Source organism: Rhinolophus sinicus, chromosome 1, assembly GCF_057876585.1.
Source record: "Rhinolophus sinicus isolate RSI-liver-muscle chromosome 1, RSI-T2T, whole genome shotgun sequence".
Classification (NCBI taxonomy): Eukaryota; Metazoa; Chordata; class Mammalia; order Chiroptera; family Rhinolophidae; genus Rhinolophus; species Rhinolophus sinicus.
In genome coordinates, this window is record NC_142501.1 from 41,652,569 (window position 1) to 41,679,396 (window position 26,828).

At 34.9% G+C, this 26,828-nt stretch overlaps 2 protein-coding genes across 5 annotated transcripts in view; both read right to left on the minus strand.

The window, feature by feature from the left end:
• ERGIC2 (ERGIC and golgi 2) overlaps window positions 1-17,089 on the minus strand; it is a 34,484-nt gene extending 17,395 nt beyond the window's left edge. Inside the window, exons 1-6 of one of the 4 annotated variants that reach the window (XM_019737184.3) lie at window positions 16,958-17,043; window positions 10,807-10,871; window positions 9,110-9,249; window positions 7,522-7,630; window positions 5,640-5,686; window positions 4,308-4,378 (exon numbers count right to left, since the gene is read on the minus strand). In XM_019737184.3, the coding sequence (XP_019592743.1) occupies window positions 4,308-4,378; window positions 5,640-5,686; window positions 7,522-7,630; window positions 9,110-9,215 (333 nt within the window). In that variant the 5' untranslated portion in view covers window positions 9,216-9,249; window positions 10,807-10,871; window positions 16,958-17,043. Of the gene's footprint in view, window positions 1-4,307; window positions 4,379-5,639; window positions 5,687-7,521; window positions 7,631-9,109; window positions 9,250-10,539; window positions 10,560-10,806; window positions 10,872-16,339; window positions 16,470-16,957 lie in introns of those variants that run through there. The other 3 variants (XM_019737176.3, XM_019737192.3, XM_074325863.2) reach the window with 3 other exon arrangements.
• Window positions 17,090-18,797: 1,708 nt separating this feature from the next.
• Window positions 18,798-26,828, minus strand: part of OVCH1 (ovochymase 1) — a 72,220-nt gene continuing 64,189 nt past the window's right edge. The window contains 5 exon segments of the mRNA XM_088791067.1: window positions 18,798-18,971; window positions 19,637-19,770; window positions 20,787-20,885; window positions 23,567-23,727; window positions 25,797-26,064. Coding sequence (XP_088647193.1) covers window positions 18,807-18,971; window positions 19,637-19,770; window positions 20,787-20,885; window positions 23,567-23,727; window positions 25,797-26,064 — 827 coding nt within the window. The 3' untranslated portion in view covers window positions 18,798-18,806.

Genomic DNA, 26,828 nt, shown 5'->3' on the forward strand with positions numbered 1-26,828 from the left:
ATATGCAAGTTTCTCATGGTTTGCGGCAATGCTCACAATTTAATTTTGCAACAAAAAGTCCACTTTTGATGTTCATAAAGGCAATTCATAACAAAGCACATTAATTCTACTTTTTAATTCATTAATATTAATTATAATTCTATAATCAGGCCCTAAGCTACTACTCTGTCTTGATAAATCCTTGCTCTTTCATCAAAATGGAAGGATTCCTCCTTCTATCAAACAGTTCTAACTCTGTGCCTTTGGTAATGTAATTATACCAATATGGAAACTTTCTCTCCTGTAATTTTGACCCTCATGTCTATGTAAATTCTATAAACAATATGCTTCAGGTTAAATTGACCCCATCTTTTTTATTACAATGAAATTACTCTGTTACTCCTCTGCTTTACTTGTCTATAGCATGCTTCCCAAACTTTTTCACACCACAGCACACAAGGAAAATGCTAATATCTGTAAACTGCACCATGGCACACAGATGAGACTGAATGTAACAGCTCACGTTACCTTCTGAATAAAATGATTGGCAGTAGGTACTAGTATGTGATTTTTCCTTTGACTTCCTCAAATTGCTTAGAATGCTTAGCACAAGGGCGTAAAAGAACTACTGAGTAGTCTACTTTGTGTTAGGCACTACGCTAAATTCATTGTCTCACTTAACTTTCATAACAACCTTATGAGTTTGTTGTTATTATTTTCCTTTTGCATATAAGGAAGACGCTCAAAAAGTTAAAGAACTTTTTTCAAAATCATGGATGGTACGGGTCAGTATACAAACCCAGCTCTGCCAGATTCCTCACTTTCCTATATTCTTAAAAATAATTCTTTTACTTAAATAAATAAATAAATAGCAATGTAATATAATAGCATATAGCAAAATAGTGACTATCACAAAATATTGTAAGATCATGGTTTGGAAACAAAGTTATTAGGGTTGTTTTAATATTCAGAGTGCATATTAAAGCAATAAGAGTGAGAATGTGAAAACAAGTAAAATTATCTTTTAATTAATTTTATACTACTAATAATATATTTATTATATTAAATATACTTACTTAATACTTTATATTACTTAAATATTTTTATATAAATAAGGACAAGGGAACGAACACTTATCAGAAACATTGTTAAACATTTTAAAAATTATTGATAAAAAGTATAAAATTAAGTATTTTTAAGTTCCTAACTTTCTAGCTAAGACATGACTTTTAATTACATAACAGTTAAATTTAAATAAAACTTTCCTATTCCACAAATGATTGATAGAGATGGCAGAAACCGTTTACAATGGAATAATCAACGATCTTGTCAATTACATAATTCTAACATATTCATTAATGCCTAATCCCTTCAAGACAGCATGCTTTACATTTTGTGAACGTTAAAGAAGAAAGAAGAAAGTTAATGCTTCTCAGGAACTTAAAAATCTAGCTAGAGACACAAGCCATCCAGAAAAAATATACATAAACAAAATCGGGGACTTAACACACGTAAAGAAAAGAGTGGAAAGACAGACACTCAGAATATGAAGAGAATGCTAGAGAAAGAGCATAAATAAATTTTAAAGATAAGTTCAAGACAATTAAATCTCCACATAACCAAATTCTCACAATGTCTCAAGAAATATAAAAATTAGGACACAATCTATAACATCATTTTAAATCATTCTAAATTAGCATCCACTTGCTGGAAATTTTTAAGAACTTATACGAGACAAGGGAGACTAAACTTAGAAAAGAACCCAACACATAATTTATTTCATGGAACAAAAAAGTCCACGTAGGCAGTAAGTAAAATCCCCAATTCAGAGGAACAGAGCAAACAGGTGATAAAAGATAGGGAGACGTGTGACAATGAGGCAGTCTCCATCCCAGGGACACTTTTAGGAGCTCAGCCAAGTGCCACAGACCACATGGTGAGGGCATTCCACAGCAATGTTATTTCCTAGCTTATATATGGCCCACACAGTACTCTAAATTAAGCAACAATATTGCCACAGCTGGCTGCTAATGAAGAGTCATACCAGTTAAAGAGTTACGCTAGCTAAATTTATCCTCTCAAAACAAATAAAGAAAAGGAAATTTGGGGTACCCCAGTGAACCACTCAGCCATCCTGGACCCATTTGTGACTTCCTCCTTCCTTTTCAAAACCATGGGATGCTCTGATTTGACTTAGAAACATCGTATATCTTAACTATATAGCCTTTTCTGATCTAGGTCTGAAAAAAAAAAGAATGGAGATAGGAACTGACATAATACTCTATTTTAACTCCCAATCATTTAATAGGCCACTCATTTCCCCATTCTAAAGATAAATAAGAAAATCAATCAATCAATCAATGGATACATTAAAAGATTCATTAATTTAAGGAACTGGTCAATATGCGGTACTATGGCTAATTTTCCTCTACGATACCATTTCTAAAGAGAAGAACAAAAATGTTAAGTTTTTCTAATTATTTCCCAATGAGATTTAGCATTATGAAGACAGAAAAAAAAAGGGAATCATCTGTGATATATATTGGAGGTGGAAAATATAATTACTGAATTTTTAAAACATAATGAAGGCACTGAAAAGAAGATTGAGCCTGCTGGATCAAGCCAATCTACCAGCATTCAGAGGCAAAGTTCAAAATACGTATCTAATGTAAGAACTGCGAAAGATATTGAGAACCACTCCCCAAAATTCAACATCATGTGATAATTTCAAAAAGCAGAGGTAAAAGCATTGCTTTGAACATCATTACAGCCAACAATCTAAAAAGATTTGAAAAATTAAGATCACCAAAGACCAAAAAAACTAAAGTGGATATACAGGATAAATGTTTGAATTTGAAAAGTAAAAGAAAAAAAAGCATTCAAGTAGATAAAGTAAATATGTTAACTACGAAGGAAAAAAATAATTGCGCCAGAAGACAATGAAGGAATGTCTACAAAGATTTGAGTGGAAAACACCATAAAGCAAGAATTCTATTCTCAGCCAAGCTTAATGTATAAAGAACAGAATGACATAGGCAATCATGCTACAGTTCATAAACATAAGCCACATATTCTTGCCGGTAAGACTCAAAAAGACAAAAATAAAGAACCTAGGAATGTTAGAGAACGGAAACAATAACACACAGAGGTAAAGTTGAATAAGTATTCTTAAAATAGTATGAAATGTAATACAAATGTTAAAGTGTCTAATAATAATCGTCTAGATCTAAATTTCCCCATAACAGTTTAATACGCAGTAACATGGTACCTGACTTTGTAAGGTACCTAACCTCATAAAAAATTACATTGAGAAATCAATTTTTTGAGTGGGAATACAGGAGTTAGAAGTAGAGAAGAGAGGCAATAACAAAGTTACTCTTTCTTTAGAAATTTCTATCTAAAAAGTATGTATCAAAAGGGATGTAGTATTTTGTTAATGTAAGCTAAAAATAATTTTGTATCAAAACTGACTTAAGAGTTTCCTTTTTTACCTCCACACATTCAGTTACTTCTAATTCTCCTCCATCATCTTTAGTCTTCATTTTGCAATTTTGCTTACAGAAGGGTTTGCAACGGTCACTGGCAAACAAAAGAACTCAAGAATGCATGGTAAACGTAAGTACCACAATGCCAACAGAGCAGCCAGCAACTCCAAGCAGCTGGGAGTTCCATGCTTTATTCTTTATAACTTCTTTTGGGCTAGTTCTCTGGTCATGACTTGTTATCATCAGCCCTTGTAATGTCATATCTGCCCCTGTAATGTGATGCCGTTTTCTGATAAATCAATTATATTAAATGCAATTTGTGCTATGAAAACAATAAGAGAATCAGTATTTCACTATTTTTGGGAAATGGAAGGTATAAGAGAGAGAAGGAAGCAGATGTATATGAAATTTCTCCCCTTAGATACTGCTTCATTCTTCAGTATAAGAGAAATTCAACTCAAACATTTTTAAAGACTTAAATATGGTAAAAATAGAATACAAACAGAACACAAAATTTCCAAATCATTAGAGGAAAGAAAAAATTTGAATCACTATAGCAACTAAAGGAGGAAAAAAGAAACTATTAGAAAGCATTAGCAAAAAGTATAAAGTAAGAACAAGGTTATAAAACAGACAGCAAGCCTTATTCAAAGTGCTAACAATGGTTATCTTAAGGATTTGTATTAGATACAAACTTTTACAAAGAATGTAGATTACTATTCAATTAAGAAAATATATTTTAAAAGCTAGCTGAGACAAAACTGAAAGCTAGTATCAAAACTATCTTCAAGGGGACCATTTTTCAAACCATTATTATTAAAAAAACATATAAATAAAACTTACTGGTTCATAAACTAGACCATCTGCAGATGCAACCATTGTTTCTGCTAAATCCAATACATCTGCTCCCACATCTACATAAAAAAATTGGAAGTTTAAAAAAAAAGATTAAAAAATATTAGAAGTTTTACATTCTATGCTGAGTCAAACTATAGCTGATATAAACTAACAAATTATGATGACTAACAGAAAACTCACTTTTTTATATTACTTACTTGTTCAAAAGTTTAAAAAGTAGCATTATATTTTGGTAGCAATTATTACAAAAATTAATAATGCTTTTTCTACTTCTTGCTCAGTAAAAAGATGACTCAGAATCTCATGGTAAAAAGCATAAACTCTAGTGAACTGAAGAGCTTTACAAAAATTGTCAAGAACCTAATCACAAGTACTAACTGTCTGCTAACCAAAATATTAATTACAACAATTATTTTTAGAGATTAAAAGAAATCTTAAGGCAAAGCTACTGACAACGTTTTAAAAATTAACACATGGAAAAAGCTTATTCCAAAAAGACTATAAGTTTAATGGTATTGAAACATCTAAAACAAGGTAAAATATGGCATATTCAGTGTTAACACTAGCTCATAATTTAGATACAAAGTATTCCTTTTCTCTTAAAACCATTGACATAAGGAAAAGGAAATGGAAAAGGAAAAGAGATGTAACGTTGTTCTGAGACTAAATCTCCCAGAAATTAATTTCCATAATTGAATACTACTACTTCACACTTTACAAAATATTGTCTGAACTACTGAATTCTTGGTCTCTACTTTTCAGGCAGTAATTTAAAATATAACTTTCATGCAAAGGCATCCTTATTTTTGAGAACAATACTAATTCAAACACTATCTGGCATATTACATTTTTTTCACTTCTACCAAAATAGTCAAGTGAAGCTAGTGAAGAAAATAGAAAAGGGTAACATCACTATTAACTTAAAAGACTTGGATCTGCATTTTAATATGCAAGAGTAAGAGTAGAGGGTGGTAAACTGAGAGAATGAAACAGGATAAATTTGTGGAAAATGGGTATAAAAACTAGTACTCCAGACAAGAAAGAAATAAAGGGCATACCTAACCTAAAACGCTGATTCACAAAAATTCTTTCAATTTCTTTTACTTTAATTATACTAATGTGAAAGTTAAATCTCTTTATGGAGAAGAAATTTAAAGAATATAACAAGCTGGGGAGAAAAACAACTTCTATTATTAAATAACACTGCAATACCATCAAAAATGAAAAATAAAGTTGAAGCACAACTTTTTTACTTTTCACTAGCAATTGTTTAAACTATAACTACATATGGATTCATCAAGTTAAAGGTGTACTCACACTGACACTTCATGGCAACAGTGATATCTATATTGATTCTCAATTTGCTAAAAGACAAAAAGGAAACATTAGTACCTACCCATTAATCAACAAAAATGAGAAATATAATTCAATCGATCTATGAAAAGCTTGGATTTCAAGAAGAATAAAATATGTCAATTAGATCGTGGAAAGCATTTCTTACGACCAAAACAAAGGCATATTAAAATTCTATTTTGCAATCATTCCAAAGCCTTTTTGATTTCATAGGATTTTAATACAGTATGCTTTAATTTAATAATGGCAACTCTACAATTAATAACGCTAAGCAACTCAGCAAAAAATTCTTAAACTTTGTTTACATAAACCTTATAAAGAATATTCCTTTAAAACTTCCAAAATCAAGAGTTAGGAATTGCAAGTCTATTGCCTCTATTTATCAAATAAATACCATACAGCAAACATTATGCCTGATTCCCTATGAATACTATCTTCTTTATTTTTTACCATGGACCTATATAGGCGACTGCTTCACAGTTTTGTAGATAAGCCAGTGGTGATCAGGGCAGTATAAATGCCTGGCTTAAGATGGCATAACCATTGAAATGGCATACTGGAAACTAGACCTGTGTGACTCAGAATAATGCAACCGAATTGCCAGAAAAAAAAACCCTCTGGTGTTTAAAGTTTTGAAGGCCTTTTGAAAAGGCTCATCCAATGCTTTATTTTCTAGTGATGAGTTCAAATAGAATTAACTTTGAAATATTAGAATTAATTAAGCACCATGAGTAACAATGAGTAAAATCAGTGTTGTCCTGTGCTTCCTATCAAAACTTTTTTTACTCTAATAATTTGCATCTGATTTCAATAGGAATTGTAGATTTTTAGAGCTTTGCGGAGTTTTAGAGTTAGTTGTCTAGAGTTCAAGCTGTGCTCCAAATAACTGGAGTTTAGGCCCAGGAACCAGAGGATAAGACCAAGTAGACAGGCATCCATCCCCACTACGCCTACATGGTGAACTACATAAGACTGCATTTGGAAAAAATAAAAAGTACTTCATTGGTGCTAAAAGCAAACAAAATAAGAAAAACAATATATTCCTTGAAAATTAATGTCATCAGGAATTCTCAAGTTATAATGGAGAAACTGAAGCCCCGAAGAAGTCAGTTGTGTGACTTACTGAAAGTTACACAGCAATTTATAAATATTGACTTACTTCTTATTAACAACATGAAGGAATATAATTATTATCCCCATTTAACAGAAAAGGAAACTGAAGCACATACAGATATAGATTTAGTAACTTCCCTAGTGTCACACAGCTAGTAAATGGCAGAGCTGGAACTGGAATGGAGAAATAAATGTCTCCCCTATCTAGTACAATCTTAACATTATAAACCTGTTATTTTCAATCAATTAAAAAATCCAAATAATAAAAATAAAGTATAATTTGTGTCCTAATTAAAGTACGTCTTCAAAGTTTTAAGTGATGTTATTTACATTGCAATTTAATTTAGATACAATCTATAAAAATCAAGCTATAAGCATATATAATGTATCTTTAGACAATTTATTTTCCAACTCACACAGTAAGCTATTTCAAAATCTAAAGAGTGAACAGTTTCAAAACATGAACCAATTTCCACCATTTCAACATCTAAGAAAAAACATATTATGTTTTCCTAACCTTTTTAAACTAGGGTATATTAAGTCAGAGAATCTCCCTTTTAGAATTTAACCAGTATTCAAAAGATTCTAAAATGTTTCACCCCAGGCATGCAATTGATAAGAACTTATCAGAACTATTTCTTCAAAACTAAATATAAAAGGTTAGACTTTTTTATAAAAGGTATATTATCTTTATAACAATATCTAAAGGTATTTCAAGAAGAAAAACAGTTACCTAGAAAAATCCTTATCTACTTCATATTCATACTTCATCCATGTATCTTGATACACTGAAAATTCCATTATGGTTAATAAAGCCATAGTGGTAAAGGCTATTAGAGAAACTAAGAAATGAAACAGAAAAGAAAAACATAATTAAAACAATTTTTAAAAGGTGAGCAATAGGAAACTATTTTACATGCGATTAAAATTATCAGAGTGCCTTAATATGATTGCCACGTAAATGAATACTATAAAAGGTTTTCCTTAAAATGTTCATTATAGACTTTTCCCCCCTAAAACAGCTCAAAACAGGAGATAAACACAAAAATGAACACAAACATTTATACTATTGACAAAGCACTTTATTTTTCAATGTTAATGACATCTTTCATTAAAAAGATTTGCCAAAATTTTAGACGCCTCAAAACTTTTACTTTCATATATATAATAATGTCACATATAATAATCAAAGTAAGCATAAGTTTTACAATACAAATTTGAAAGTAGTCCCCTCATAATTTAAAATGCATCCAGGCCTGCAACCCCCTCCCCCCAAAAAAGCTTCTTTTCTTAGATACTGGGAAGTAAGAAGCCACAACAGTCTGTGCCAGAAACTCAAATAACATCTCCAAATTGCTAATAAAACTCTCATCTCTCATCTACTTTGAATCCCCTAAACATATCATTTCATTTATAAAAGCAAGTCAAAGATCTGACAAAAATGACTATCATGTACTATGTAAAACACACTTATAATGGCTTCTGCACAAGAACTTGCACTATTTTTGTTAACAAAATTTAAGCACAAGAGATCAGAAATAGGAAGCAACTTCGTACATATTTTACCAAATGAAATGTCAATCTTATGTGAAACATTTTATTAGCTCTTAATGGGGAGAGATATAATAGTAAATATTGTTATAGTTGCATAATATTCTTATATATTTCATTATTAATTATTCTATTTAACAAATACTTCTATCTCTACCAAGTACTGCTCTAAACACTATAAATATTAACTTACTTAATCACTACAGCATCCCTACTAGGTAAATACTGATATCATCCCCATTTCATGGAAGAAGAAACTAAAGCAGAGACAGATTGATTTACTTCCTCAAAGTCAAGTAGTTAGGAAGTGGAAGAGGTGGGACTTAAATCCAGACAGTCCGCTTCCAAAGCCTCCAGTAATGTGAAACTTAATTTTTACTGTAATGTCTAAATTGATTTATTCTTAACCAAATAGGACTGAAGCAGTTTCACATCATTAAATAACTTCTTCCAAGTTTCATTCTATTTATATATAATGATCTTATTAATATAATTATACATAACAGCACCAAAACAGTAAAATTGGATTTTTTTTTCAGGAATGTTTTAATAAACACTGCTAAATGCACAGACTGCACTGAATTAGATGCCAAAGAGAATATATATAATAAAATTAGGACAAACAGTGTAAAATAAGGACAGACCGGTTACAAATTCACTGCACAATTCATTGATGAGTTCTTCCTCATGGCTACATTTCTGCATGCTGTTGATTGGAGCATTCAGAAGATGAACTTAGTGAAGGAGTTTTCATTTGAATTGATACTCACCTGTACCCCCACTGGCTGAAGTCTCTACATAGCTGTCAGGAACTTTTGGAAAGGCATCCAACTCTTTAACCAAACTTAAGGTTTTTTTCCGATTCAGTCGCCTCATCTTCAGGAAAACCTTATTTTTTCATATAGTCATGCTACAAAATAAACAATAAATAAATGAATCCTCTAAAAAGAGAATAGCTTTTTCTTTTATTTTTAGATAACTGACACATATCCTTGAAACAACATATTCATTCTTCTTTAAGAAAAAAAAGAGCTTAACACTTATTCACACCTCTCCTTTCTCCACTCCCACCCTGACAAAAAGTACTAATGAAAGGCAATTTACACAAATAAATATTAATACATTAAATAGCAAAAAAAAAGTGAAAAGAAAGTCAATCACATTCATAATATTTAAATATACAAATTAAAATAAGAAATAATTTTTCTCCTATTAAATTTACAAATATATAAAAATAATACATTCCCACTAATAAATGACAATGAAGTATATAACCATGCTCATACATTGCTAATAAGAATATAAATATTCACCATTCCACTTTTGACTAAGTAAATTCCTATTTTAGGAATGTATCTTAAGGCAATAATCAGGGTTGTGCACAAAAATCCGATTAAAGGGATATTTTTCATATTGCTATTTTAAAATAGTAAAGATAGAAAAGACTTCTGGTATCCAATATACAAATACATTGAATTAAAAGCTCTAATCTATGTAAACACTGAAAATCTTACAAAGGAAAACACTGAATGACCTAAGAAAATACTACTACTAAAATACATTAAGAGATGACTAGAAGGCCATATGGGTCCAGAGGAAAAGATATTCAAAGGAACAAATTGAAAGCCTACACACAAAAGTGTTCAAAGTAGACCATGGGGAGATTTTAATTGTCTTCTTTGCAAAAGGCTAGACTTAACAAATTATTTTTACAGTAAAATCATATTTAAAAATTGCTTGCTATTCTTTTTGATCAGCATGCCAACTACATCTAAAATGCATTACAAGCCATAAAAATAACTGAATTTTCAAATATTTATATAATTTTTATGACTCATTTCTATAAATGCGATAGGTGATATTATAAAGCATTACCAGAAATCAGTTGTATTAATAAAATCAATACCTAATAGCAGAATAAATCAAATGGTTGCAGAAGCCATGAAAAGACAAAGAATGTTTCTAGAAAAAAAGCTGAAAGACTCCTCTAAAATCCAATGGTAGGATTAAATTAATACAGAAAGAAGAGGCCGAAAAAGGGCATTCCTAGAGGAAAAAGGAGAGTCGGAGAAGTAAAACTGGCAGCCATCATGCACAGGCCAATAGAAAGCAGACCCAACCAGGGGCACACCGATTGGTCCATGAGGGAGCAACTGCCCTCAAGTGAAGTTGGATGCAGTAACAGGTGGGTTTCACTTGCCATTATAAACATCCAACTAACCCCCTTTGCTGACTCCATGCTCACAAAGTGACGTTCAGATTATAATTTTGCTTCTCATGTATATGGTTTTCCTAAGGAAAGAAAAGAACATGTAGACAAAACATAGGCCATTTTCTAATCCCCAGGACAGTTATGAAATTGGCATTCTCATTGGTAAATTAAGCTTCTGAGCGTTTGTTAGGCCTTAGCCATGCTCCTGCTCCTTAAATGTGTTCAGTTGAGAGAATAATCATTTATTTTCTGTACCTGCTTAGTCGTAACTGCACCAAGATTGATCCTTCTTCAATCTTTCAATTTCTATCCATTCTTTCCTATTGGAGTTAAATATTAAATATGTTCAATCCTCTTATATTTAAAACAGAACTCTCCACTAAAGGTCAAGTCCAACTCCAACTATAGATCTCCGGCTGAGTACCTATAGGCAAACTTCAAAGAATAAGTTGTCCCCATGCAATCACTGGGACTGCTTCCTCACTTCTTAACCACATTTCTCTCAGCGAGGTCATTAACAACTTCCTCAGTCCTAAATCCAATGGACACTTTCAGTCCTTATCTCATTTTGCCTCTGAAAAAAGTTTATCACTTCTTTTTCTTCTTGAAACAGTCTCTTGAAACAGGCTATTCCTGCTGTATAGTATAGTATACTCCTGCTTTTCGTCCTCCCTCTAAGACCTTTTCGGCTTACTTGGCAGATTCTTCCTCTCAGATTCTGCAGTAAGCCTTCCTCCCAACTTCCACATTTGCCCAAAGTGATCTCCCATCCCTTCCATTTCCATCTACATGTTGATTTCTCCCAAATCTTTATCCCCAGTCCAAAGTTCTCTGCAGACACGTGTTATCTTCTTGCCTTCTATTACATTACAATTCGGACTCAACAAGTCCAAAAATGAATACTCCACCCTACTGAAATTATTTCTCCTGAGTCCCTATCTTAGTTAATGATGACACCATGTACCCAAAGGCACAAGCCAGAAACACCGGGTACATTCTTAGACTTAAGCTCTTCCTAAATTTCTCTCAAATCTGTCTTCTCTCTTCCAGGCCCACTGAGAAGTTCCTTACAAGGACCCTGGTCCCAACTGCTACCATCTATGTCTGCACTGCTTTCACAACCTCCAATCTTTAGTCTTTCAATTCACTCTCTAGACTACAACCAGTAATCTTTCTAATACATCAAACTGATCACATACATTTTCTTTTAAAATCTTTGTATAGGTTCCCATTACATTTGAAGAGTTTGGACTCTATCCTAACACGGTTTACAAAAGCCTCAAAACCAGGTCCTGCTTCTCTTCAAACCCAATCCCTCAAAGTCTATAAACTCCAGCCACCCTAAACAACTTTCTAGTCCTTAAACATGCTGTTCTCTCTGCCAGAAATATCCTTTCTCCCCCTGCCCCACCTCTATATTTGGCTAACTCCTACTTACTCTTCAAGTCTCAGTCTGCACATCTCTCTCAATTAAACAATAAAATAAAATAAAATAACTTCTATGACCTCAAAGATACTAGTTATAGTGTGTGCTCCTAGAACACTGTTTCCGATTGCTTGCTTCATTCTCTGTTTTCTCCACTGTAACGTCACAGCAGGAAGCATGTCTAACTTGATCTCTGTATCTCCAGTGGCTGGCATGGCAGGCATTTGGTAAATATTTGTTGAAGGGGAAAAAAGAAGGAAGGTGAGAAATTTCCCCAAAGAAGGAAAGAAGGGAATTTCCGCAGAAGCACCCATGGTTGCACAGCTTTCCAATCAAAACAACCTGTTACACTTAGATAAGTAAATACATAAAAATATGAGAACCACAAAGAAGATTCTTCTATTTTGTTCACCACAGTATCTCTAGCACCTAGAACAGTGGTTGGCACATAGTAGGTATAGCATTGTTGAGCAAATGAATAAAACTGTGAATTTTACTTCCTAAATTTTCTATATTTTTATAAGCTTCATAAATGCTTTTTAAAAAATTATGTAAGTATAAGGATATAGCAAGCAGCTAGTTAGTTTTCCAAACCCTCTAACAATCCATACAGCCAGTTCAGCACTCCTCCCTTACGTCTAGCTAGTCTATCCCACTTGGCTACCCCTTTGCTGTAGCTTCTTCCATTCCTATTTTCCATGATTACTGTTCTAGGATGGAGTACCTTGCCACTCTGCTGCTACTCCTGTCCTGTCCCTGTTAGTTCAACAGTAACCTACACCGAAAAAAACTCATTCTATGTCCAATATTTACCACTCTATTCCATAAAGCCAGCATTCTGATAGGAACAAGTTACCCAACAACTCCTAGCTTTTCTAAAAGAAATCCTCTTACTGGTTTTCTCTATGAAACTTGACTTTCTACTGACGGTAATCAGTAATTCCCTTTAAATCCTTACTTCATCTCTGAGACCCACAAGGTAACAAAGTAGCATAGTTTTATCATATGATTTCTCAGCCATCTCTCCCCCATTCAAGGCTATCTAATCACCATCATCACCATCATCACCACCATCACCACATGTACTCCATAGAATTATAGCCTAACTTTCATATTATGTGGTAGGTATTATTTAAAAGTAGATAACAGGTTTGTGGTTTGTTTTGTTTTTAGATATCCTTCCTTAATAAAATTAAAAACTGCAATTCTATGTCAGTCCTTAAATCCTGCCCTGTTCCTCTTTTTTTCTATACATGTTTTGTACTGGTGCACAAAAATCTAAAATTTAGAAGCCACTGCACTAGATTCTTTTGCCCACTGGTTGGTGCTGCTCTTCATACTTTAACAAGCTCCAATACCGTACCTGTTTCCTCCAATTTCTAGCCTAAACTGCCACGTATAGTAAAAAAATCAAACAAACGAAAAAACTCCAGAAAGTCATTGATAATAGGTGAGAGTAAGACAATGCACTGAAAAACTGCATTAAGAAATAAGAAATCATCTTTCTTGCTAGAACACAGACGTGCACTATCAAGACTCAATCTACGTAATGTTATACAGCCCATATTTCATCACTGTGTGATGAAATACAATCCGAATACAATGAGATTATTAGATGTTGTGCCAAAATTAAAATATAGAATTCATGACATGTTTTACAATCTGTCCGCTCAATTAAATTTAATTACTTCTCCAAACAGAAATGAAGACACAATTTATCTCCTGCTACCCACATTTTATGAGCTAACTTCTATTTTTAAAATACATTTGGCAATATGAGAAATATTTAATTGGTTAATACATATGGCCATGTGTGGGTTGAACTGTGTCCCCCAAAAGGATACATTGAAGTTCTAACCCCTGATACCTGTGAATGGGCCTTATTTGGAAATACTTGGGTCTTTGAAGATGTAACTTAACTATTGATGAGATCATACTGGATTAGAGTGGCCCAAAAATTCAATGACTGGTGTCCTTATTAAGAAAGCCATGTGAAGACACACTGACACACAGGGAAGAATGTTATGTGAAGACAGAGGCAGAGATTAGAGTGATGCACCCACAAGCCAAGGAGTGCCCAAGACTGCTCAGATGCTAGAAGAGGCAAAGAAGAATTCTTTCCCAGAGCCATCAGAGGGGGCATGGCCCTACCTAAACCTTGATTTCAGTCTGCAAGCCTCCAGAACTGAGAGAGAATAAATTTCTATTTTCTAAGCCACCAGTTTACTGTCATTTGTTACGTTAGCCCTATAAAATTAATACAAGCCTTTAATAAGAATGAGAAAAGGATACAGAAAAAATGTTATCCCGGATATCACTGAACTTAAACAAAAAGCAAAACTACAACTTATCTGTAATTTTAAATTACTTAATTGTATTAGAATATTTTATAATAAAAATGTTTTTATGAAAGGTACCTAAGTTTCAGTTTACAAACACTAGCTATCCAAAAAAATTACTTATTCTTTTTATTTTACAACTTAGACTTTTCACAAGTTAAATGTTATATATTTTAAATTGTTTGCCATAATATAATTCAAATAAATGTAATAACCTTCTGAGTGATTAAAAAGGTATACTTGAAAGTCGAGTAAGACAATATAAATGTAAATTTTGTGATCAGAAAAATTTGGGTTACTATCTAGGCACTTATTAGCTGTGGAACAACGTCCGAAAGATCCCCAACCTCTCAGAATCCCCTATTATTGTTTTGTTTCAAAAGATGGAGAGGATCATAATGGCTACCTCACAGCTTTTATTCAAGATAGAAGTGAATCATTTGATAAATGCCTGTTTCTAATTCTCAAGAGAACTGTAAAGATTTGTAGGATATTTGAGAATTACGTTAAAGTCTTTGAAGAAAGTGGGAGAGTACGTGAGATTAGTTAGTAATATCATGAAAAGACTGAAGATAGTATAAAACGATAAAATAAAAGTTAAGAGCACAGACTATTGAGTGACGACATTACAATTTGGAAATGCCTAGTGGCAATGTGAAGCAAGGGCAAGTATAATCCTCCTCAAAGAATGGGTTGACTATAATAACTACTCAATGAACATGTACAAAATTGAAGACGCATAAGGAACATGTAGGAAAAGGTCAGGGAGACATGAAATATATTTATAATAAATGAATGCCCCCAAAAGCAAGGAGAATGAGTTAACAAGGCACCTAGAGCAGTAGAACTGACCTAGAATGCAATAAGACAGTATGGAGTAGTAGAAAGGAGAAATTTGTACCTTACAGAGGATGACAATTTAAGAAAGCAAACAAATGGAAGATGGAGTTTAAAGCCATATTAACCATATAAAATAGTGTTTAATTAATTTAGGGGCCAGAAAAAAAAAAAAGTTTTTAAAAAGCGTCTTTTTCAGTCTGTATTTTGACTAAGTACCAAGGCAACATCTTGTGAGTAACCACAGAAGTTAGAAAACAAACATTAAAAAATAACAAGAGTTAGCACAGTGCTAACTGCATGCCAGGCATCGCTCTAAGCGCATTGCATGTTTTAACTCATTTAATCCTCACCAATCACCTTATGAGTTAGGCATTATTATTATTCTCACTTTGAAAATAAGGAAACTAAGGCACAAAGTGGTGAATTTGCTCATCATGGAATTTACGAGACAGAATCAGAATATTGAAAAACTGTTAAATAGGATTAATAGTAGGAATAGACTGCCTAAAAGTAACTTCTATTAAAAATAAGTTTCACTATTTCTTCCAATTAACTCACTAAACCCCAAAGTAAATAAATTTGTTTTTTTTCTAATTCTTTTTGGCTGTTCTTGTTCCAGACTGGGTCTAATTTCCTTTGCAATCTTTCAAGCTTGATATATTTTTCTGATTAGTACCCTCAAACCATCACAATACTCAGTTGTGCAGCAAAGTTTATTCTCAAAAAGAAAAATTCCTCCGCGCCCTGCCAAAAAAGTGGAATTTTTCTCATGTTTTCCCTTCAAGAGAACTGGAATAATTGCATCACTTTAAACATATCAATAAATTAAGTAAACAAGCACAGTCCTGAATTATTCAGGGAACAAGCCTGACTCGTTTCTTTATAATGGCTGGATACTAGAGTTCAATGTATCAGGCTAGGCAATTACTTAGGAAAGAGGAAATACTTAAGTACAACCTCAAACAAATAAATCAATTGTTTTAAACTGTATCTTTAATTGCTTCTGAAAGCCACCAGTCTTGCAACATTTTGACAGATACGTATGTAACTTTGCGTTAACTCTCGAGGGCACCAAATTCTGAATGTAAAAGTTACTTAAACGTGTTTTCTCCCACCGATGACCTTTCAACTCAATATACTACATCTACCCAAGGCTACTGTCTACCACGAGTTGACAAGTTACCTTCCAAGGATGTCTTAACCCTCGAAGGTTTAAGAAAAGTAGTGACACTCGGACCTGTCTCTCCGGTACCATCTCGCCCTGTCCTGCCCCTCTCCCATTTTCCCAAGCGGCGTCTGCAACTCTCCTTCCAGACCAGGCCGAGACCTCAGTCTTTCTTAAAAAGAGAAAGCAACTTGCTGCCAAGAATTTGGTATTTGTCTGAATGGTGGTGGGGAGCCAGACACCCAGGAGGATCGGAACACGATCGGACGGTCTTCACAACACCGGACCCTCCACGCCTGCGGACGGGAGGAGCCGCCGGGGCACCGGGCACTGCGAGAAGCAACGGGTCAGGGTCAGCAGCTACAGGGGGAAGCACCTCAACTCCAAGCTGCGAGACAGCGCCGGGAAACCAGACAGGACAGAGGGGAGCGCCCAGAGCAGCGCTGCCCAGGGTCCTGCCAGCAACGCCCCCGGGGGAGGTGGAGCGGCTCCCCCGCCCGGCCCGCTCTCCCCAGAAAAGCGATAAGCAGGGAGCCAACCCCATGGCAGGTTCTCAGCCCCCTCGACCACATTCACGCCCTGAACAGCCCTGGAACCACCGAGGCAACAGCACCCGACGCGCTCTCCGCATTTTACCTTCTGCTTCGGTCCCAGCCGACCGCCATGTTTCACAGAAGCCCGGCTCGCCGAGGGTCCCGTTTACCCGGAAACATCGCGAGAACAGAGAGAGGGCGAGAGACTACCACCGCGGAAAACGTCAGAATTAAGGTCGTTCTCGCGATAGGCCCTGTGCTGACGAAGTGCTTTGTGAATCAAGAGGCGTGGTCAAGAGGAGAGGGGCGGGACTAAAGCGAAGGTTGAAACTTATTTTAGGGGAAATAACCACATGGCCGGGAAGGAATCAGCTCCTCCGGGAAGGGATACATTACCTGCTGACTAACGCCGACCACCGAACGAATCTCAGCTCCTCACCCCGTGCTGCATTACTGATGAGAGACTGGAGCGCTGGGATTCTCATTTGCAGCCCAAATGCGTATCACTCCTCCAAACTCTGCGCCACGTTGTGTGCCTTCTCTGATTTGCCTCCTTATTTTCTCCCGTTGAGAATATTTAAACTTCCTTTTCCAGCCATAGGTAAAGCTCTCCATTATTAATTCAATGTTTTTCTTGTCTTCCAGATAGTAAACTCCATAAGAAAGCACATCTGTCATACTGCCAATACTTACTATGCCCTCAAATATTTATTGAGGACTAAAACTTCATTTTTTCCTAACACTTCATAGTTGAAGAGGTAATAGAGGGGCCTTTGGAAAGTTTAAGTGGGAACTACTTGAGAGTAAGCACATCTGTTACCAGATTTTCCAATCAAACACTGAGTTTTAATTTTCTGATTAACCAAAAAAAAATCTCAGAATGACGACTAATGCTTATACAGGAGCAGCTTGTTTTTTGTTTTTGTTTTCCAGTAAGCACTGTTTCCTGTGCTTTAGTTGCCTTATCTCATTTAATTCTTACAGCCTTGTAAGGTAATACCATTTTTTACATGTTTAGAAACAAGGAAATTGAGTCAAGAGGGAGTTAAGTGATTTTCCAACAGTCAGATAGCTGGGAGAGGCAGGAAATCTTGGCCACAACACTAAACTGCCCTTTAAAGGAGCACATCACATCGTTTTATTTAGCAAATTAATGTTTATTGAAAATGAAATTTCACTAAATTGAAACTATCCTAGATTATAAGGGCAGGTAAAGAGTTTCCACTGATGCAATTTTATTTCCACACTTTCATGTCAGGGTTAGTCCCAAAACTTTAAATCAATTTTAAGGTGATTTCTCTCTCTCTCCCTCACATTTTTAATAAGAGGCATAGTGTAGTGGTTAACGTCACAGACTTAGTTACTTGCTCCCTAATGACTGGTTACAGTTTAGAGAGAGGGTATTGGACAACTGAGAAGTAAATTAACTGTTTTGTAAGCAATTGAAATATCCTAAAATTTTATCTAAAACATTAAAATTCAAGTGAGAAGCCTGATAAATAATGTCTTACATGTCCATTGCTCATTGAAATTGTGAAATGTACAGGGATCTTTCGAATCTAACTGGGCTCTATTCAGTGTGAGTAAAATTTAGAATTGTTTGGACTGAATAACATTTTCCCTTCATATCTTCCAATGTTTACCAAACTAGAAAAAAATAGTAAAGGTATATAGTAAAGGTAATTTGACATACACATGATATAGTAGGCATGACCTTAAAGATATTTGAGAATGTAAGTTCCCAGGAGGCATGAAGCAACATTAACTTTCTGTGACTGATGTTTAATACTGAACGTATATAACACACCAAATCCAAGCTCCCCAATACAAGAGTTGAGCGAAGTGACACTGAGTTTTTTTCAGCACAGACGAGAGACTTATTTTTCATGTATACTGTTATGCATTTCCTTTCCCATTTATAACACAATTCCACCCTGCTGCTGTCTCAGTGATCATGCTTCTCCTCCAGTGACAGATGTGATCCAGTCCCTGTAAGCAGAAATTCTGGTGAAGACCGTTGGTGCGTTGGGATGGCAGTTACTGCTTCCCCAGCTCACGATACCGACGAGCTTGTACTGCTCAGACTGGGTGCACTGCAGTGGTCCTCCAGAATCCCCCTGCAACCAGCAAAAAGAGAAGTTCTCCGGGTTGTTATGATTCATGGTGGAAGCTAACTCCAAGTGCACAGAATGATCAGACAATGCCTGAGTCACTCTCATCTCTGATTTCTGCTCACAACAACATAGAGAAACAACAACCCAGGTAGTTGGCTCATGTCACAGATACCTGAATCGGATTAAAATCTATATTTTCAAGGAGAGGCTAAAAGATACATTGAGCATAAATTCATTGAATGCTGACAATACACTGTGCCATGCAGAAAGTTTCAAGCATCTGCTACATAGAATGACTGTATAATGGTTTTAAGTTACATGAAAACATCTTTATATTTTCAGTGCTACTAAAAGTAGGTACTGTGAGCTATCGAATTCAGCTAAGAAGTCAAACCATAAGAAATCATTTTGTGTAGGTCAAAAACAGTTGAATATCATCAATTTCATAGTTTAACCAAGCAAATGAATGAGGAATTCTTTCTGAGGCTAAGTCTATTTCAAGTACCACATTAACAATCTCTGTACCTCAGCTTAGCAATGTACTTATTCTTTACACTTTTCATTTTAAAACTACCATACATTTATCCCTGTTATGGTCAGCAAACACCCATTCATGAGACACACTGAAAAGAAAACTCCTATACTCATCAATGCTATCCTTGAAGTACCATGCATGAGGAAGATCCTGCAGCCCCTCCACATATATTGGTGTTTTCAATATCCAGTCCCCAGTAGCTTCGACAAGATGCACTACTGATCAGTGGTACCTTTGTCTGCTGCACAGTTTTAGAAAATTCATCTTCTAGTAGAAAAAGGAATAAACACACACATAACCTAAGCAAATGCTTTTGAGGGATAAAAATAGCCTTATATTATAGACAGACTCCTAGGATTCCATCCCACTCATTCTCCCCTTTCAGCACTGTAATGATGCTATTAGGTGATTTGTCAAAAATGGATTACTCCACAGTGGCTTGTACAACAAAAAACAAAACATTTTACACGGGGTCTTTTGTCTTTACCACAGTGCTAAGTAGAAAACTAATTTCACTTTATAGAAGGAAAAAGACAACATTTACACCCAAATCAGTTGTTGATAAAGCAAACTATATGATTAATTTTCTATATGTTAAGTTTATACTTTACACCATTGTGTGCTCTCATTCTTTGAACTTGGCTTTTGCTGAACAGACATTTTTATGTGCTGACACTGTGTGTAAGCTGACAATTGAAATTGCATTCTGCATCCTGACTTACTCTTTAGTTTCTTGGACATTTGTAACTTGTTAATTCAGTTGTAAGAATACAGTGAAAGTGAGACCACAGACATGGGTTTGATCTTTATATGGACTAGTTATTTTCACATAATTTTTCCACCCATTTACCATTTGTACTAGCCTATCATTTCAAAGGAAAAAAAAGTCATGTCTTTGAGAATATGCTCATATCTTCAAGTATGGATTTTCACAGTAGTGCCATCTATACTGTTGTGATAACAAATGTGTGTGCAAGCGTATGTGTTCACAGTGCAGTTGGGGAGTAATTACATATAAATGGGACACACAAATATTTATTAGGCAATAAAATCACTAGACATTCTCCAACGCAACGTTTTTTACAAGTATTATTGAACTAACATCAATAAATATGATGGCCTAAAACCCAAGCAGTCACTTTTAGATCCACTATGAAAAAGACTTTTTCTACTAGTATTCCTATTAAAACTACAGAAAAATCGAAAATGAGTAGACAGTCTCCTCGGACTTCACATGTACGTGTCTGGATTCTAACCCTGGAAGAGGCAGTGAATATACTCACGATGTGGTTCAGTGAGTCCCCATCCAGCAGTCATACATTTGGAAAGTAAGTTTATTTTATCGTCTTTCCCTGGCAAACAGATTGGAGATACAAACTCTCCTAATTAAAAGGATGAGAAAGAAAAAGGCAAATACCACTTAGTTCATAGGATTGTTATTAACATTGTTCACTTTTCAGGGATGACTCTAGAAATACCTACTTTGACCTGACAGTACCCCTTTTTAACCTTGTAATTTAATAAATAAGTCTTCCAAAAGATGACATCTATTAATTATTCAGAAGGGATCATCCAAATTTACATGTTACCACCTTGCTCCAGGTATTTCCATATAGAAACACATGCCCTACAGTGATATGTGGGCCCCTGGTTTCTGTTCCACAACCATTTTTAAAAATGCATCCGCTTTTTGTCCATGTGCCTCCAAGACCTCACCTCGTTGTGTTTGAGATGACAGTGGAGAAAAATATAATTAGTCTTCAACTCTATCACATGAAGAGTGGGGAAAACCATATTTATAGCAATTTGAGCATTTTAAGTATTTTTATATATAATTCATTTTCACAAGTGTATTGCAAACTATATTGATACATTATACATTGAAATATTCACATTCTTTATTACTAAAGTTTCTGTGTGTGTGTATATATACACACACATATAAATACACACACATATATATAGTGATTTTATATGTGTCTGTGTATATACGCTACACACACACACATACACTGAATGCAGTGCTCCTCTGAGTGTCTTCCCACGCGATTTCACTTCACTCTTATCCAGACTTTTACAAACTTAAATGATTTGCCATATCTGCTACCTAGACCACCTTTTAAATGATTTTTTTTTACTGCTATCTCTTAATAAAATCATACAAAACTCTTTGTAACTTGTCTATTCTTTTCCTACTCATCTCTCTATACATGTACCAACTGGTTCCATGTTTTATGTTATGCTACCTTTACAGATCATCATTGCTCTATCATACCATTTCCTGCCAATTTCCTTGAGATTAAAAAAAAAAAATTCCCTCACCAACTTTTTTTTTTTTTTTTTTTGAGAAGGGGAACAGGACTTTACTGGGGAACAGTGTGTACTTCCAGGACTTTTTTTTCCTAAGTCAAGTTGTTGTCCCTTCAATCTTAGTTGTGGAGGGTGCAGCTCAGCTCCAGGTCCAGTTGCCATTACTAGTTGCAGGGGGCACAGCCCACCATCCCTTGCGGGAGTCGAACCGGCAACCTTGTGGTTGAGAGGACGTGCTCCAACCAACTGAGCCATCCGGGAGGCAGCTCAGCTCAAGATGCCATGTTCACTCTTAGTTGCAGGGGGCAGAGCCCACCATCCCTTGTGGGACTCGAGGAATTGAACCTGCAATCTTGTGGTTGAGAGCCCACTGGCCCATGTGGGAATTGAACCGGCAGCCTTCGGAGTTAGGAGCATGGAGCTCCAACCGCCTGAGCCACCAGGCCGGCCCCCACCAACATATTTTTTTAATTGGTCATTTTGTTCTGATTTTCTTCATTTATTGCATTATGTGTATATCATTCACATTATTACATATAGATCTACCACATCATTCTTTATAATAGCACACAGTATTCAGATGATGAATGTACCACAATTTATTAAATATAGAAGGGCAACAGTACAGATCCTTATGGTGATAGAAATGTTCTGTATATTTACTGCATCAATGTCAATATCCCACAAGATGTTACCAGGGTTGAAAACTGGGCAAAAAGTACATTGGCATCTCTGTAGTATTTCTTTCAACTGCATGTGAATTTACAATGATCTCAACATATAATGTCTAACTAAAATAAATTTGAAAAGCAGGATAAGGAGGAAAAAAAAATGTCAGGTCTCCACTCCTGGAACTGTGATTAATTGGTTCAAAATGTATCCTGGCCTACAGTTTTGTTTTGTTTTAAAGCAACTCAAGGGATTCTAATGCGCAGCCACAGTTAAGATGCACTGTTTTAGATGTTCTCACTGACTCAGTTAGAAAAGCACAAAAAGCAAGAGTGGATGGAACCATAATTGGGGGTTTGCAGGTAGATGCATTAACAAGACATAAAAAGGGAGGTGAAGCTATTGGCAGAGGAACAGTTGAAGAATGCAGAAACACAGGAGAGAGTTGGAATAAAGGCATGGTGTGAAAGTGGGGATGATCCACAGGCCTTAGTTATATTCCCCCCAATATAGTTTGCCACTGAATGTTCATTTGTGCTACCGGTATGCAGATAGGTGGGTTGTTGTTATTCCCATTCTACAGATGATAAAGCTGAGGCTCAGAACAGTTACACAACCTACCCAAGACTGCATGGCTACTACGTGACAGAGCCAGACTACAATTCCTCATTACACATTCACAATAGCTTTGGTTTCAATGGACATGAAAAAAAGAACAAGATTTACTAAGTCATGAAGGTCCAGGAAATCAAACACCTGATGGATCAAACTCCTAAGTATTTGGGTTTACCTCACAGGATACAAAAGTCTCAGAAGAATAAATAAGAAAAAATTAAAAACGTGTTTCTTTGACACCTTTTCTCTATTTCCATTAATTACAAACACATAAAAGTAAAATGTTTATGCAGGCACTTCAGCTTTAAGAGGAAATAGAATATAAGAAAGTTTTAAATAATTATTTAACTTCAAAAGCACATACAGCACTTCTAAGCACAATATATATAAACTATATAAACTAAGCTATATGGCAACTTAAACTATATGGCAAATGTTCAAAATATGGAAAAGAGTGATGCAGACTGACCTAGTTCAACAGGCTTTTCCAGATGCAACAAGGCTAGATCATCCTTAGGAGGAAATTGTGTGAAGCCAGGGTGAGTGTATACAGCTTTCACTGGTGTCAAATCACCATTTCCTGTGTTCGAGAGGTAACTTCTTCCTATTACCACATTGTCTGTGACAGTACTTGTCAAAAGGGGGTGGGAAAGAGATACCACTTTTAATGCCATAATTTTTCAAAATTACTGAAAATACATTCTCTAATATTTCTAGACTACATTAAAATCTTTATTATCTTGAATTCTTAGAGAAAGTGTTTCTCATTAATCAAATCCTCAAGAAAAATGTTAAAGTATCTACTTCCTTGCCTTCATAACATCAAATAGAATGATTTAGTATTTCTTTGAAAATTAAGGTTCATGATGCCTCAAGGTAATGATTCTACATATTATTACACTCATAATATTATACATATTATATATTTATATAATGGTCACTGAAAACTCTTCTGAAAGTTATCATTACTCTACTCCTTAATACACTGTTTCTCAAAGAAATGTCTAGGGACTACATGCATTAAATCTGGCATGTGCATTAAAAATGCAGAATCTCAGACATAACTCATCAAATCAAAATTCAGAATTAAGATTCTAAGATTCCATTTATAGCAAACTCCCTAGGTAATTTTCAGCACATGAAAGTCTGAAAACTGCCTTAATAAGGATGCCTTCTTGTGATTTAAGAGTAGGAGTTGGGTATGGTAAAAAAAAAAAAAAAAAGAGTGTTTGATTAGTTGAAGGTTCCTGCTCACCAATTTATTTAAGCAGATACTTTTATTATAAAGCCAATTTTAGAGACACTGAAAACATTGTATCTACTCACTTAGCTACGGAATATTGTGTGATTGTGTCAACTGTCTCACTACTTCTGGGAGACCAGTATTTAAAACATCAAGCTAACATTTCGGAGGAAAGTGTTTTCAGGTATCTCTATATTACTTTGAGACAAAGATTCAGATAAATCAAAGAAAAAATGTTCCTTTTAAAGGACATTCTTTAAAAATTAAAAATAGAACCACCATATGATCCAGCAATCCCACTTCTGGGTATATATCTGCATAAAATAAAAACATTAATTTGAAAAGATATCTGCACCCCTGTGTTTACTGTAGCATTATTCCAAATAGCCAAGATATGGAAATAAACTGAGTGCCCATTAATAGATGAATGGATAAAGAAAAGAAGATATATACACACATACACACACGTGTGTGTAATGGAATATTAATCAGCCATAAGAAAAAGAAAATCTTGCCATTTGTGACAACATGGATGGAGCTTGAGGGCACTATGCTAAGTGAAATAAATCAGAGAAAGATAAATGCCATGTAATCTCATATGTGGAATCTAGGTAAAAAGTGCACATAAACATAGTATATTTAAAAAACAAACAAACAAGTTTATAGATACAAAGAACAGTTGGTGGCTGCCAGAGGCAAGGGTTAGGGGGTAGGAGATATGGGTAAACTGGGTTTTTTCAGTTAAAAAAAATTTTTTTAAAGGCCATTCTTTAAAATTCTTTAAACTGAAATCTCAAAGAATTTTAAAGAATGTCCTTTTTAACTTGGTGATCAGACAAGATAGAATCAGAGACCAAGGAAAGGACTCCACATTTCAGCAACCCATGTGCTCTAAATATGGTGTCAAAGAGACTCACGAGAAAATGTTAGGAAGATATCATTTCCATTTTATAGAGGAGGAAAGAGAAGGGAATATTGTTAGTTACTTGTAAACTAAATTATACCTAGAATCAGGAAGTGGCTTTTAAAATTAAAAGCTATTAGTAGTAAGTATTTTTTTTTTAAATTTATTGGGGTGACAATTGTTAGTAAAATTACATAGATTTCAGGTGTACAATTCTGTATTACATCATCTATAAATCCCATTGTGTGTTCACCACCCAGAGTCAGTTCTTCCATCACCATATATTTGATCCCCCTTACCCTCATCTCCCACCCCCCACCCCCCTTACCCTCTGGTAACCACTAAACTATTGTCTGTGTCTATAAGTATATTTTTGAAGTCCAGAAAGTTTCATCCACCTAATACAATACGTCCATTCATTTGCAAGATGGTGACTGTATCAGTGGGAGCTTGACACTTAGTGTTTCTTGTGACATGGGGAAAACAGAAGGAGTACACCCCCTGGGGGCCTTCACACAGCTCCAGCACCACCTGCACCACACAGACACACACCTAAAGTTACAGTGTGCTGCTGTCAAGACCCATCGTTTCGCAATCAGAGCACCTCCACAGTAATGCTGTCCTTGGTGCTGCAGACTGACCAGCCAGGGCCACGACATTGCAGGTGCAGCATGGCCACCAACCACCCTGGGCTCCCCTAGCTCAGCTGGCAACACATTTGTATTTCTCTCAGACTCTTCCGTTATGAATGGGTCAACAACTGGAATTCCACATTTCTCTTGGGTTGGCCATCTTTCGGTATTGTTTTCTACTTTTCTTCCTTAGAAAAGTAACAGTAAGACATTAGATAAAAAATACTTATAGAAGTCGATTAAAATCTCAGAATGGAGGTGTTTATTTCTTTTGTAGTTTCAAAACTAGGATTCTTAATAAGAGATGAGACTCATCTTTTCTTCCACTACTTTTAAAATGAGCAAAGGCCAATAAAGTTAACTGATGCATTCATGTACACATCATTTGACAAATCAGAACATAAATTGATTTTTTAAAAAATAAACAAAAATATTGCACTTAGTTATGAAATTATTGGACATTGTTCTTTCTGTGGCATTATTTATGTTATCCCTGTATAACATACCTAAACATATCAAAATATTTTGTACTACACATATTCAAAATACAATGTATATATAAAGGAAAAGCATAAGGAAAATTTCTCATCATGTGTTCATTCCATTCTCAGAGTTTTTTAAAAAAAATCCACCAGAAAATTAAAAAACAGAGACTTATTTAAGTATTTCCTCAAATATGAAGAAAATTAAGTTTTCTCCATGGCCATACAATTTGAGAATTATAAAATATGCTCATTTGTTATAAATTCTTTGCTTGAAATTTCTTTTTTACACCCGAAATCTATTTAAAACTAAGAGTTTCTAATACAGTGGATTTGTTTGTTTATCCAATACTTATCAAACTCATTTCTACTTTCTCTTCAGATATATATAAAACATAGATTCCCTCCTTTTAAATACATGTTCCAAAAAATATGCAAACTCCTCAAAATTAAGTCTACCCTAGTCTTAG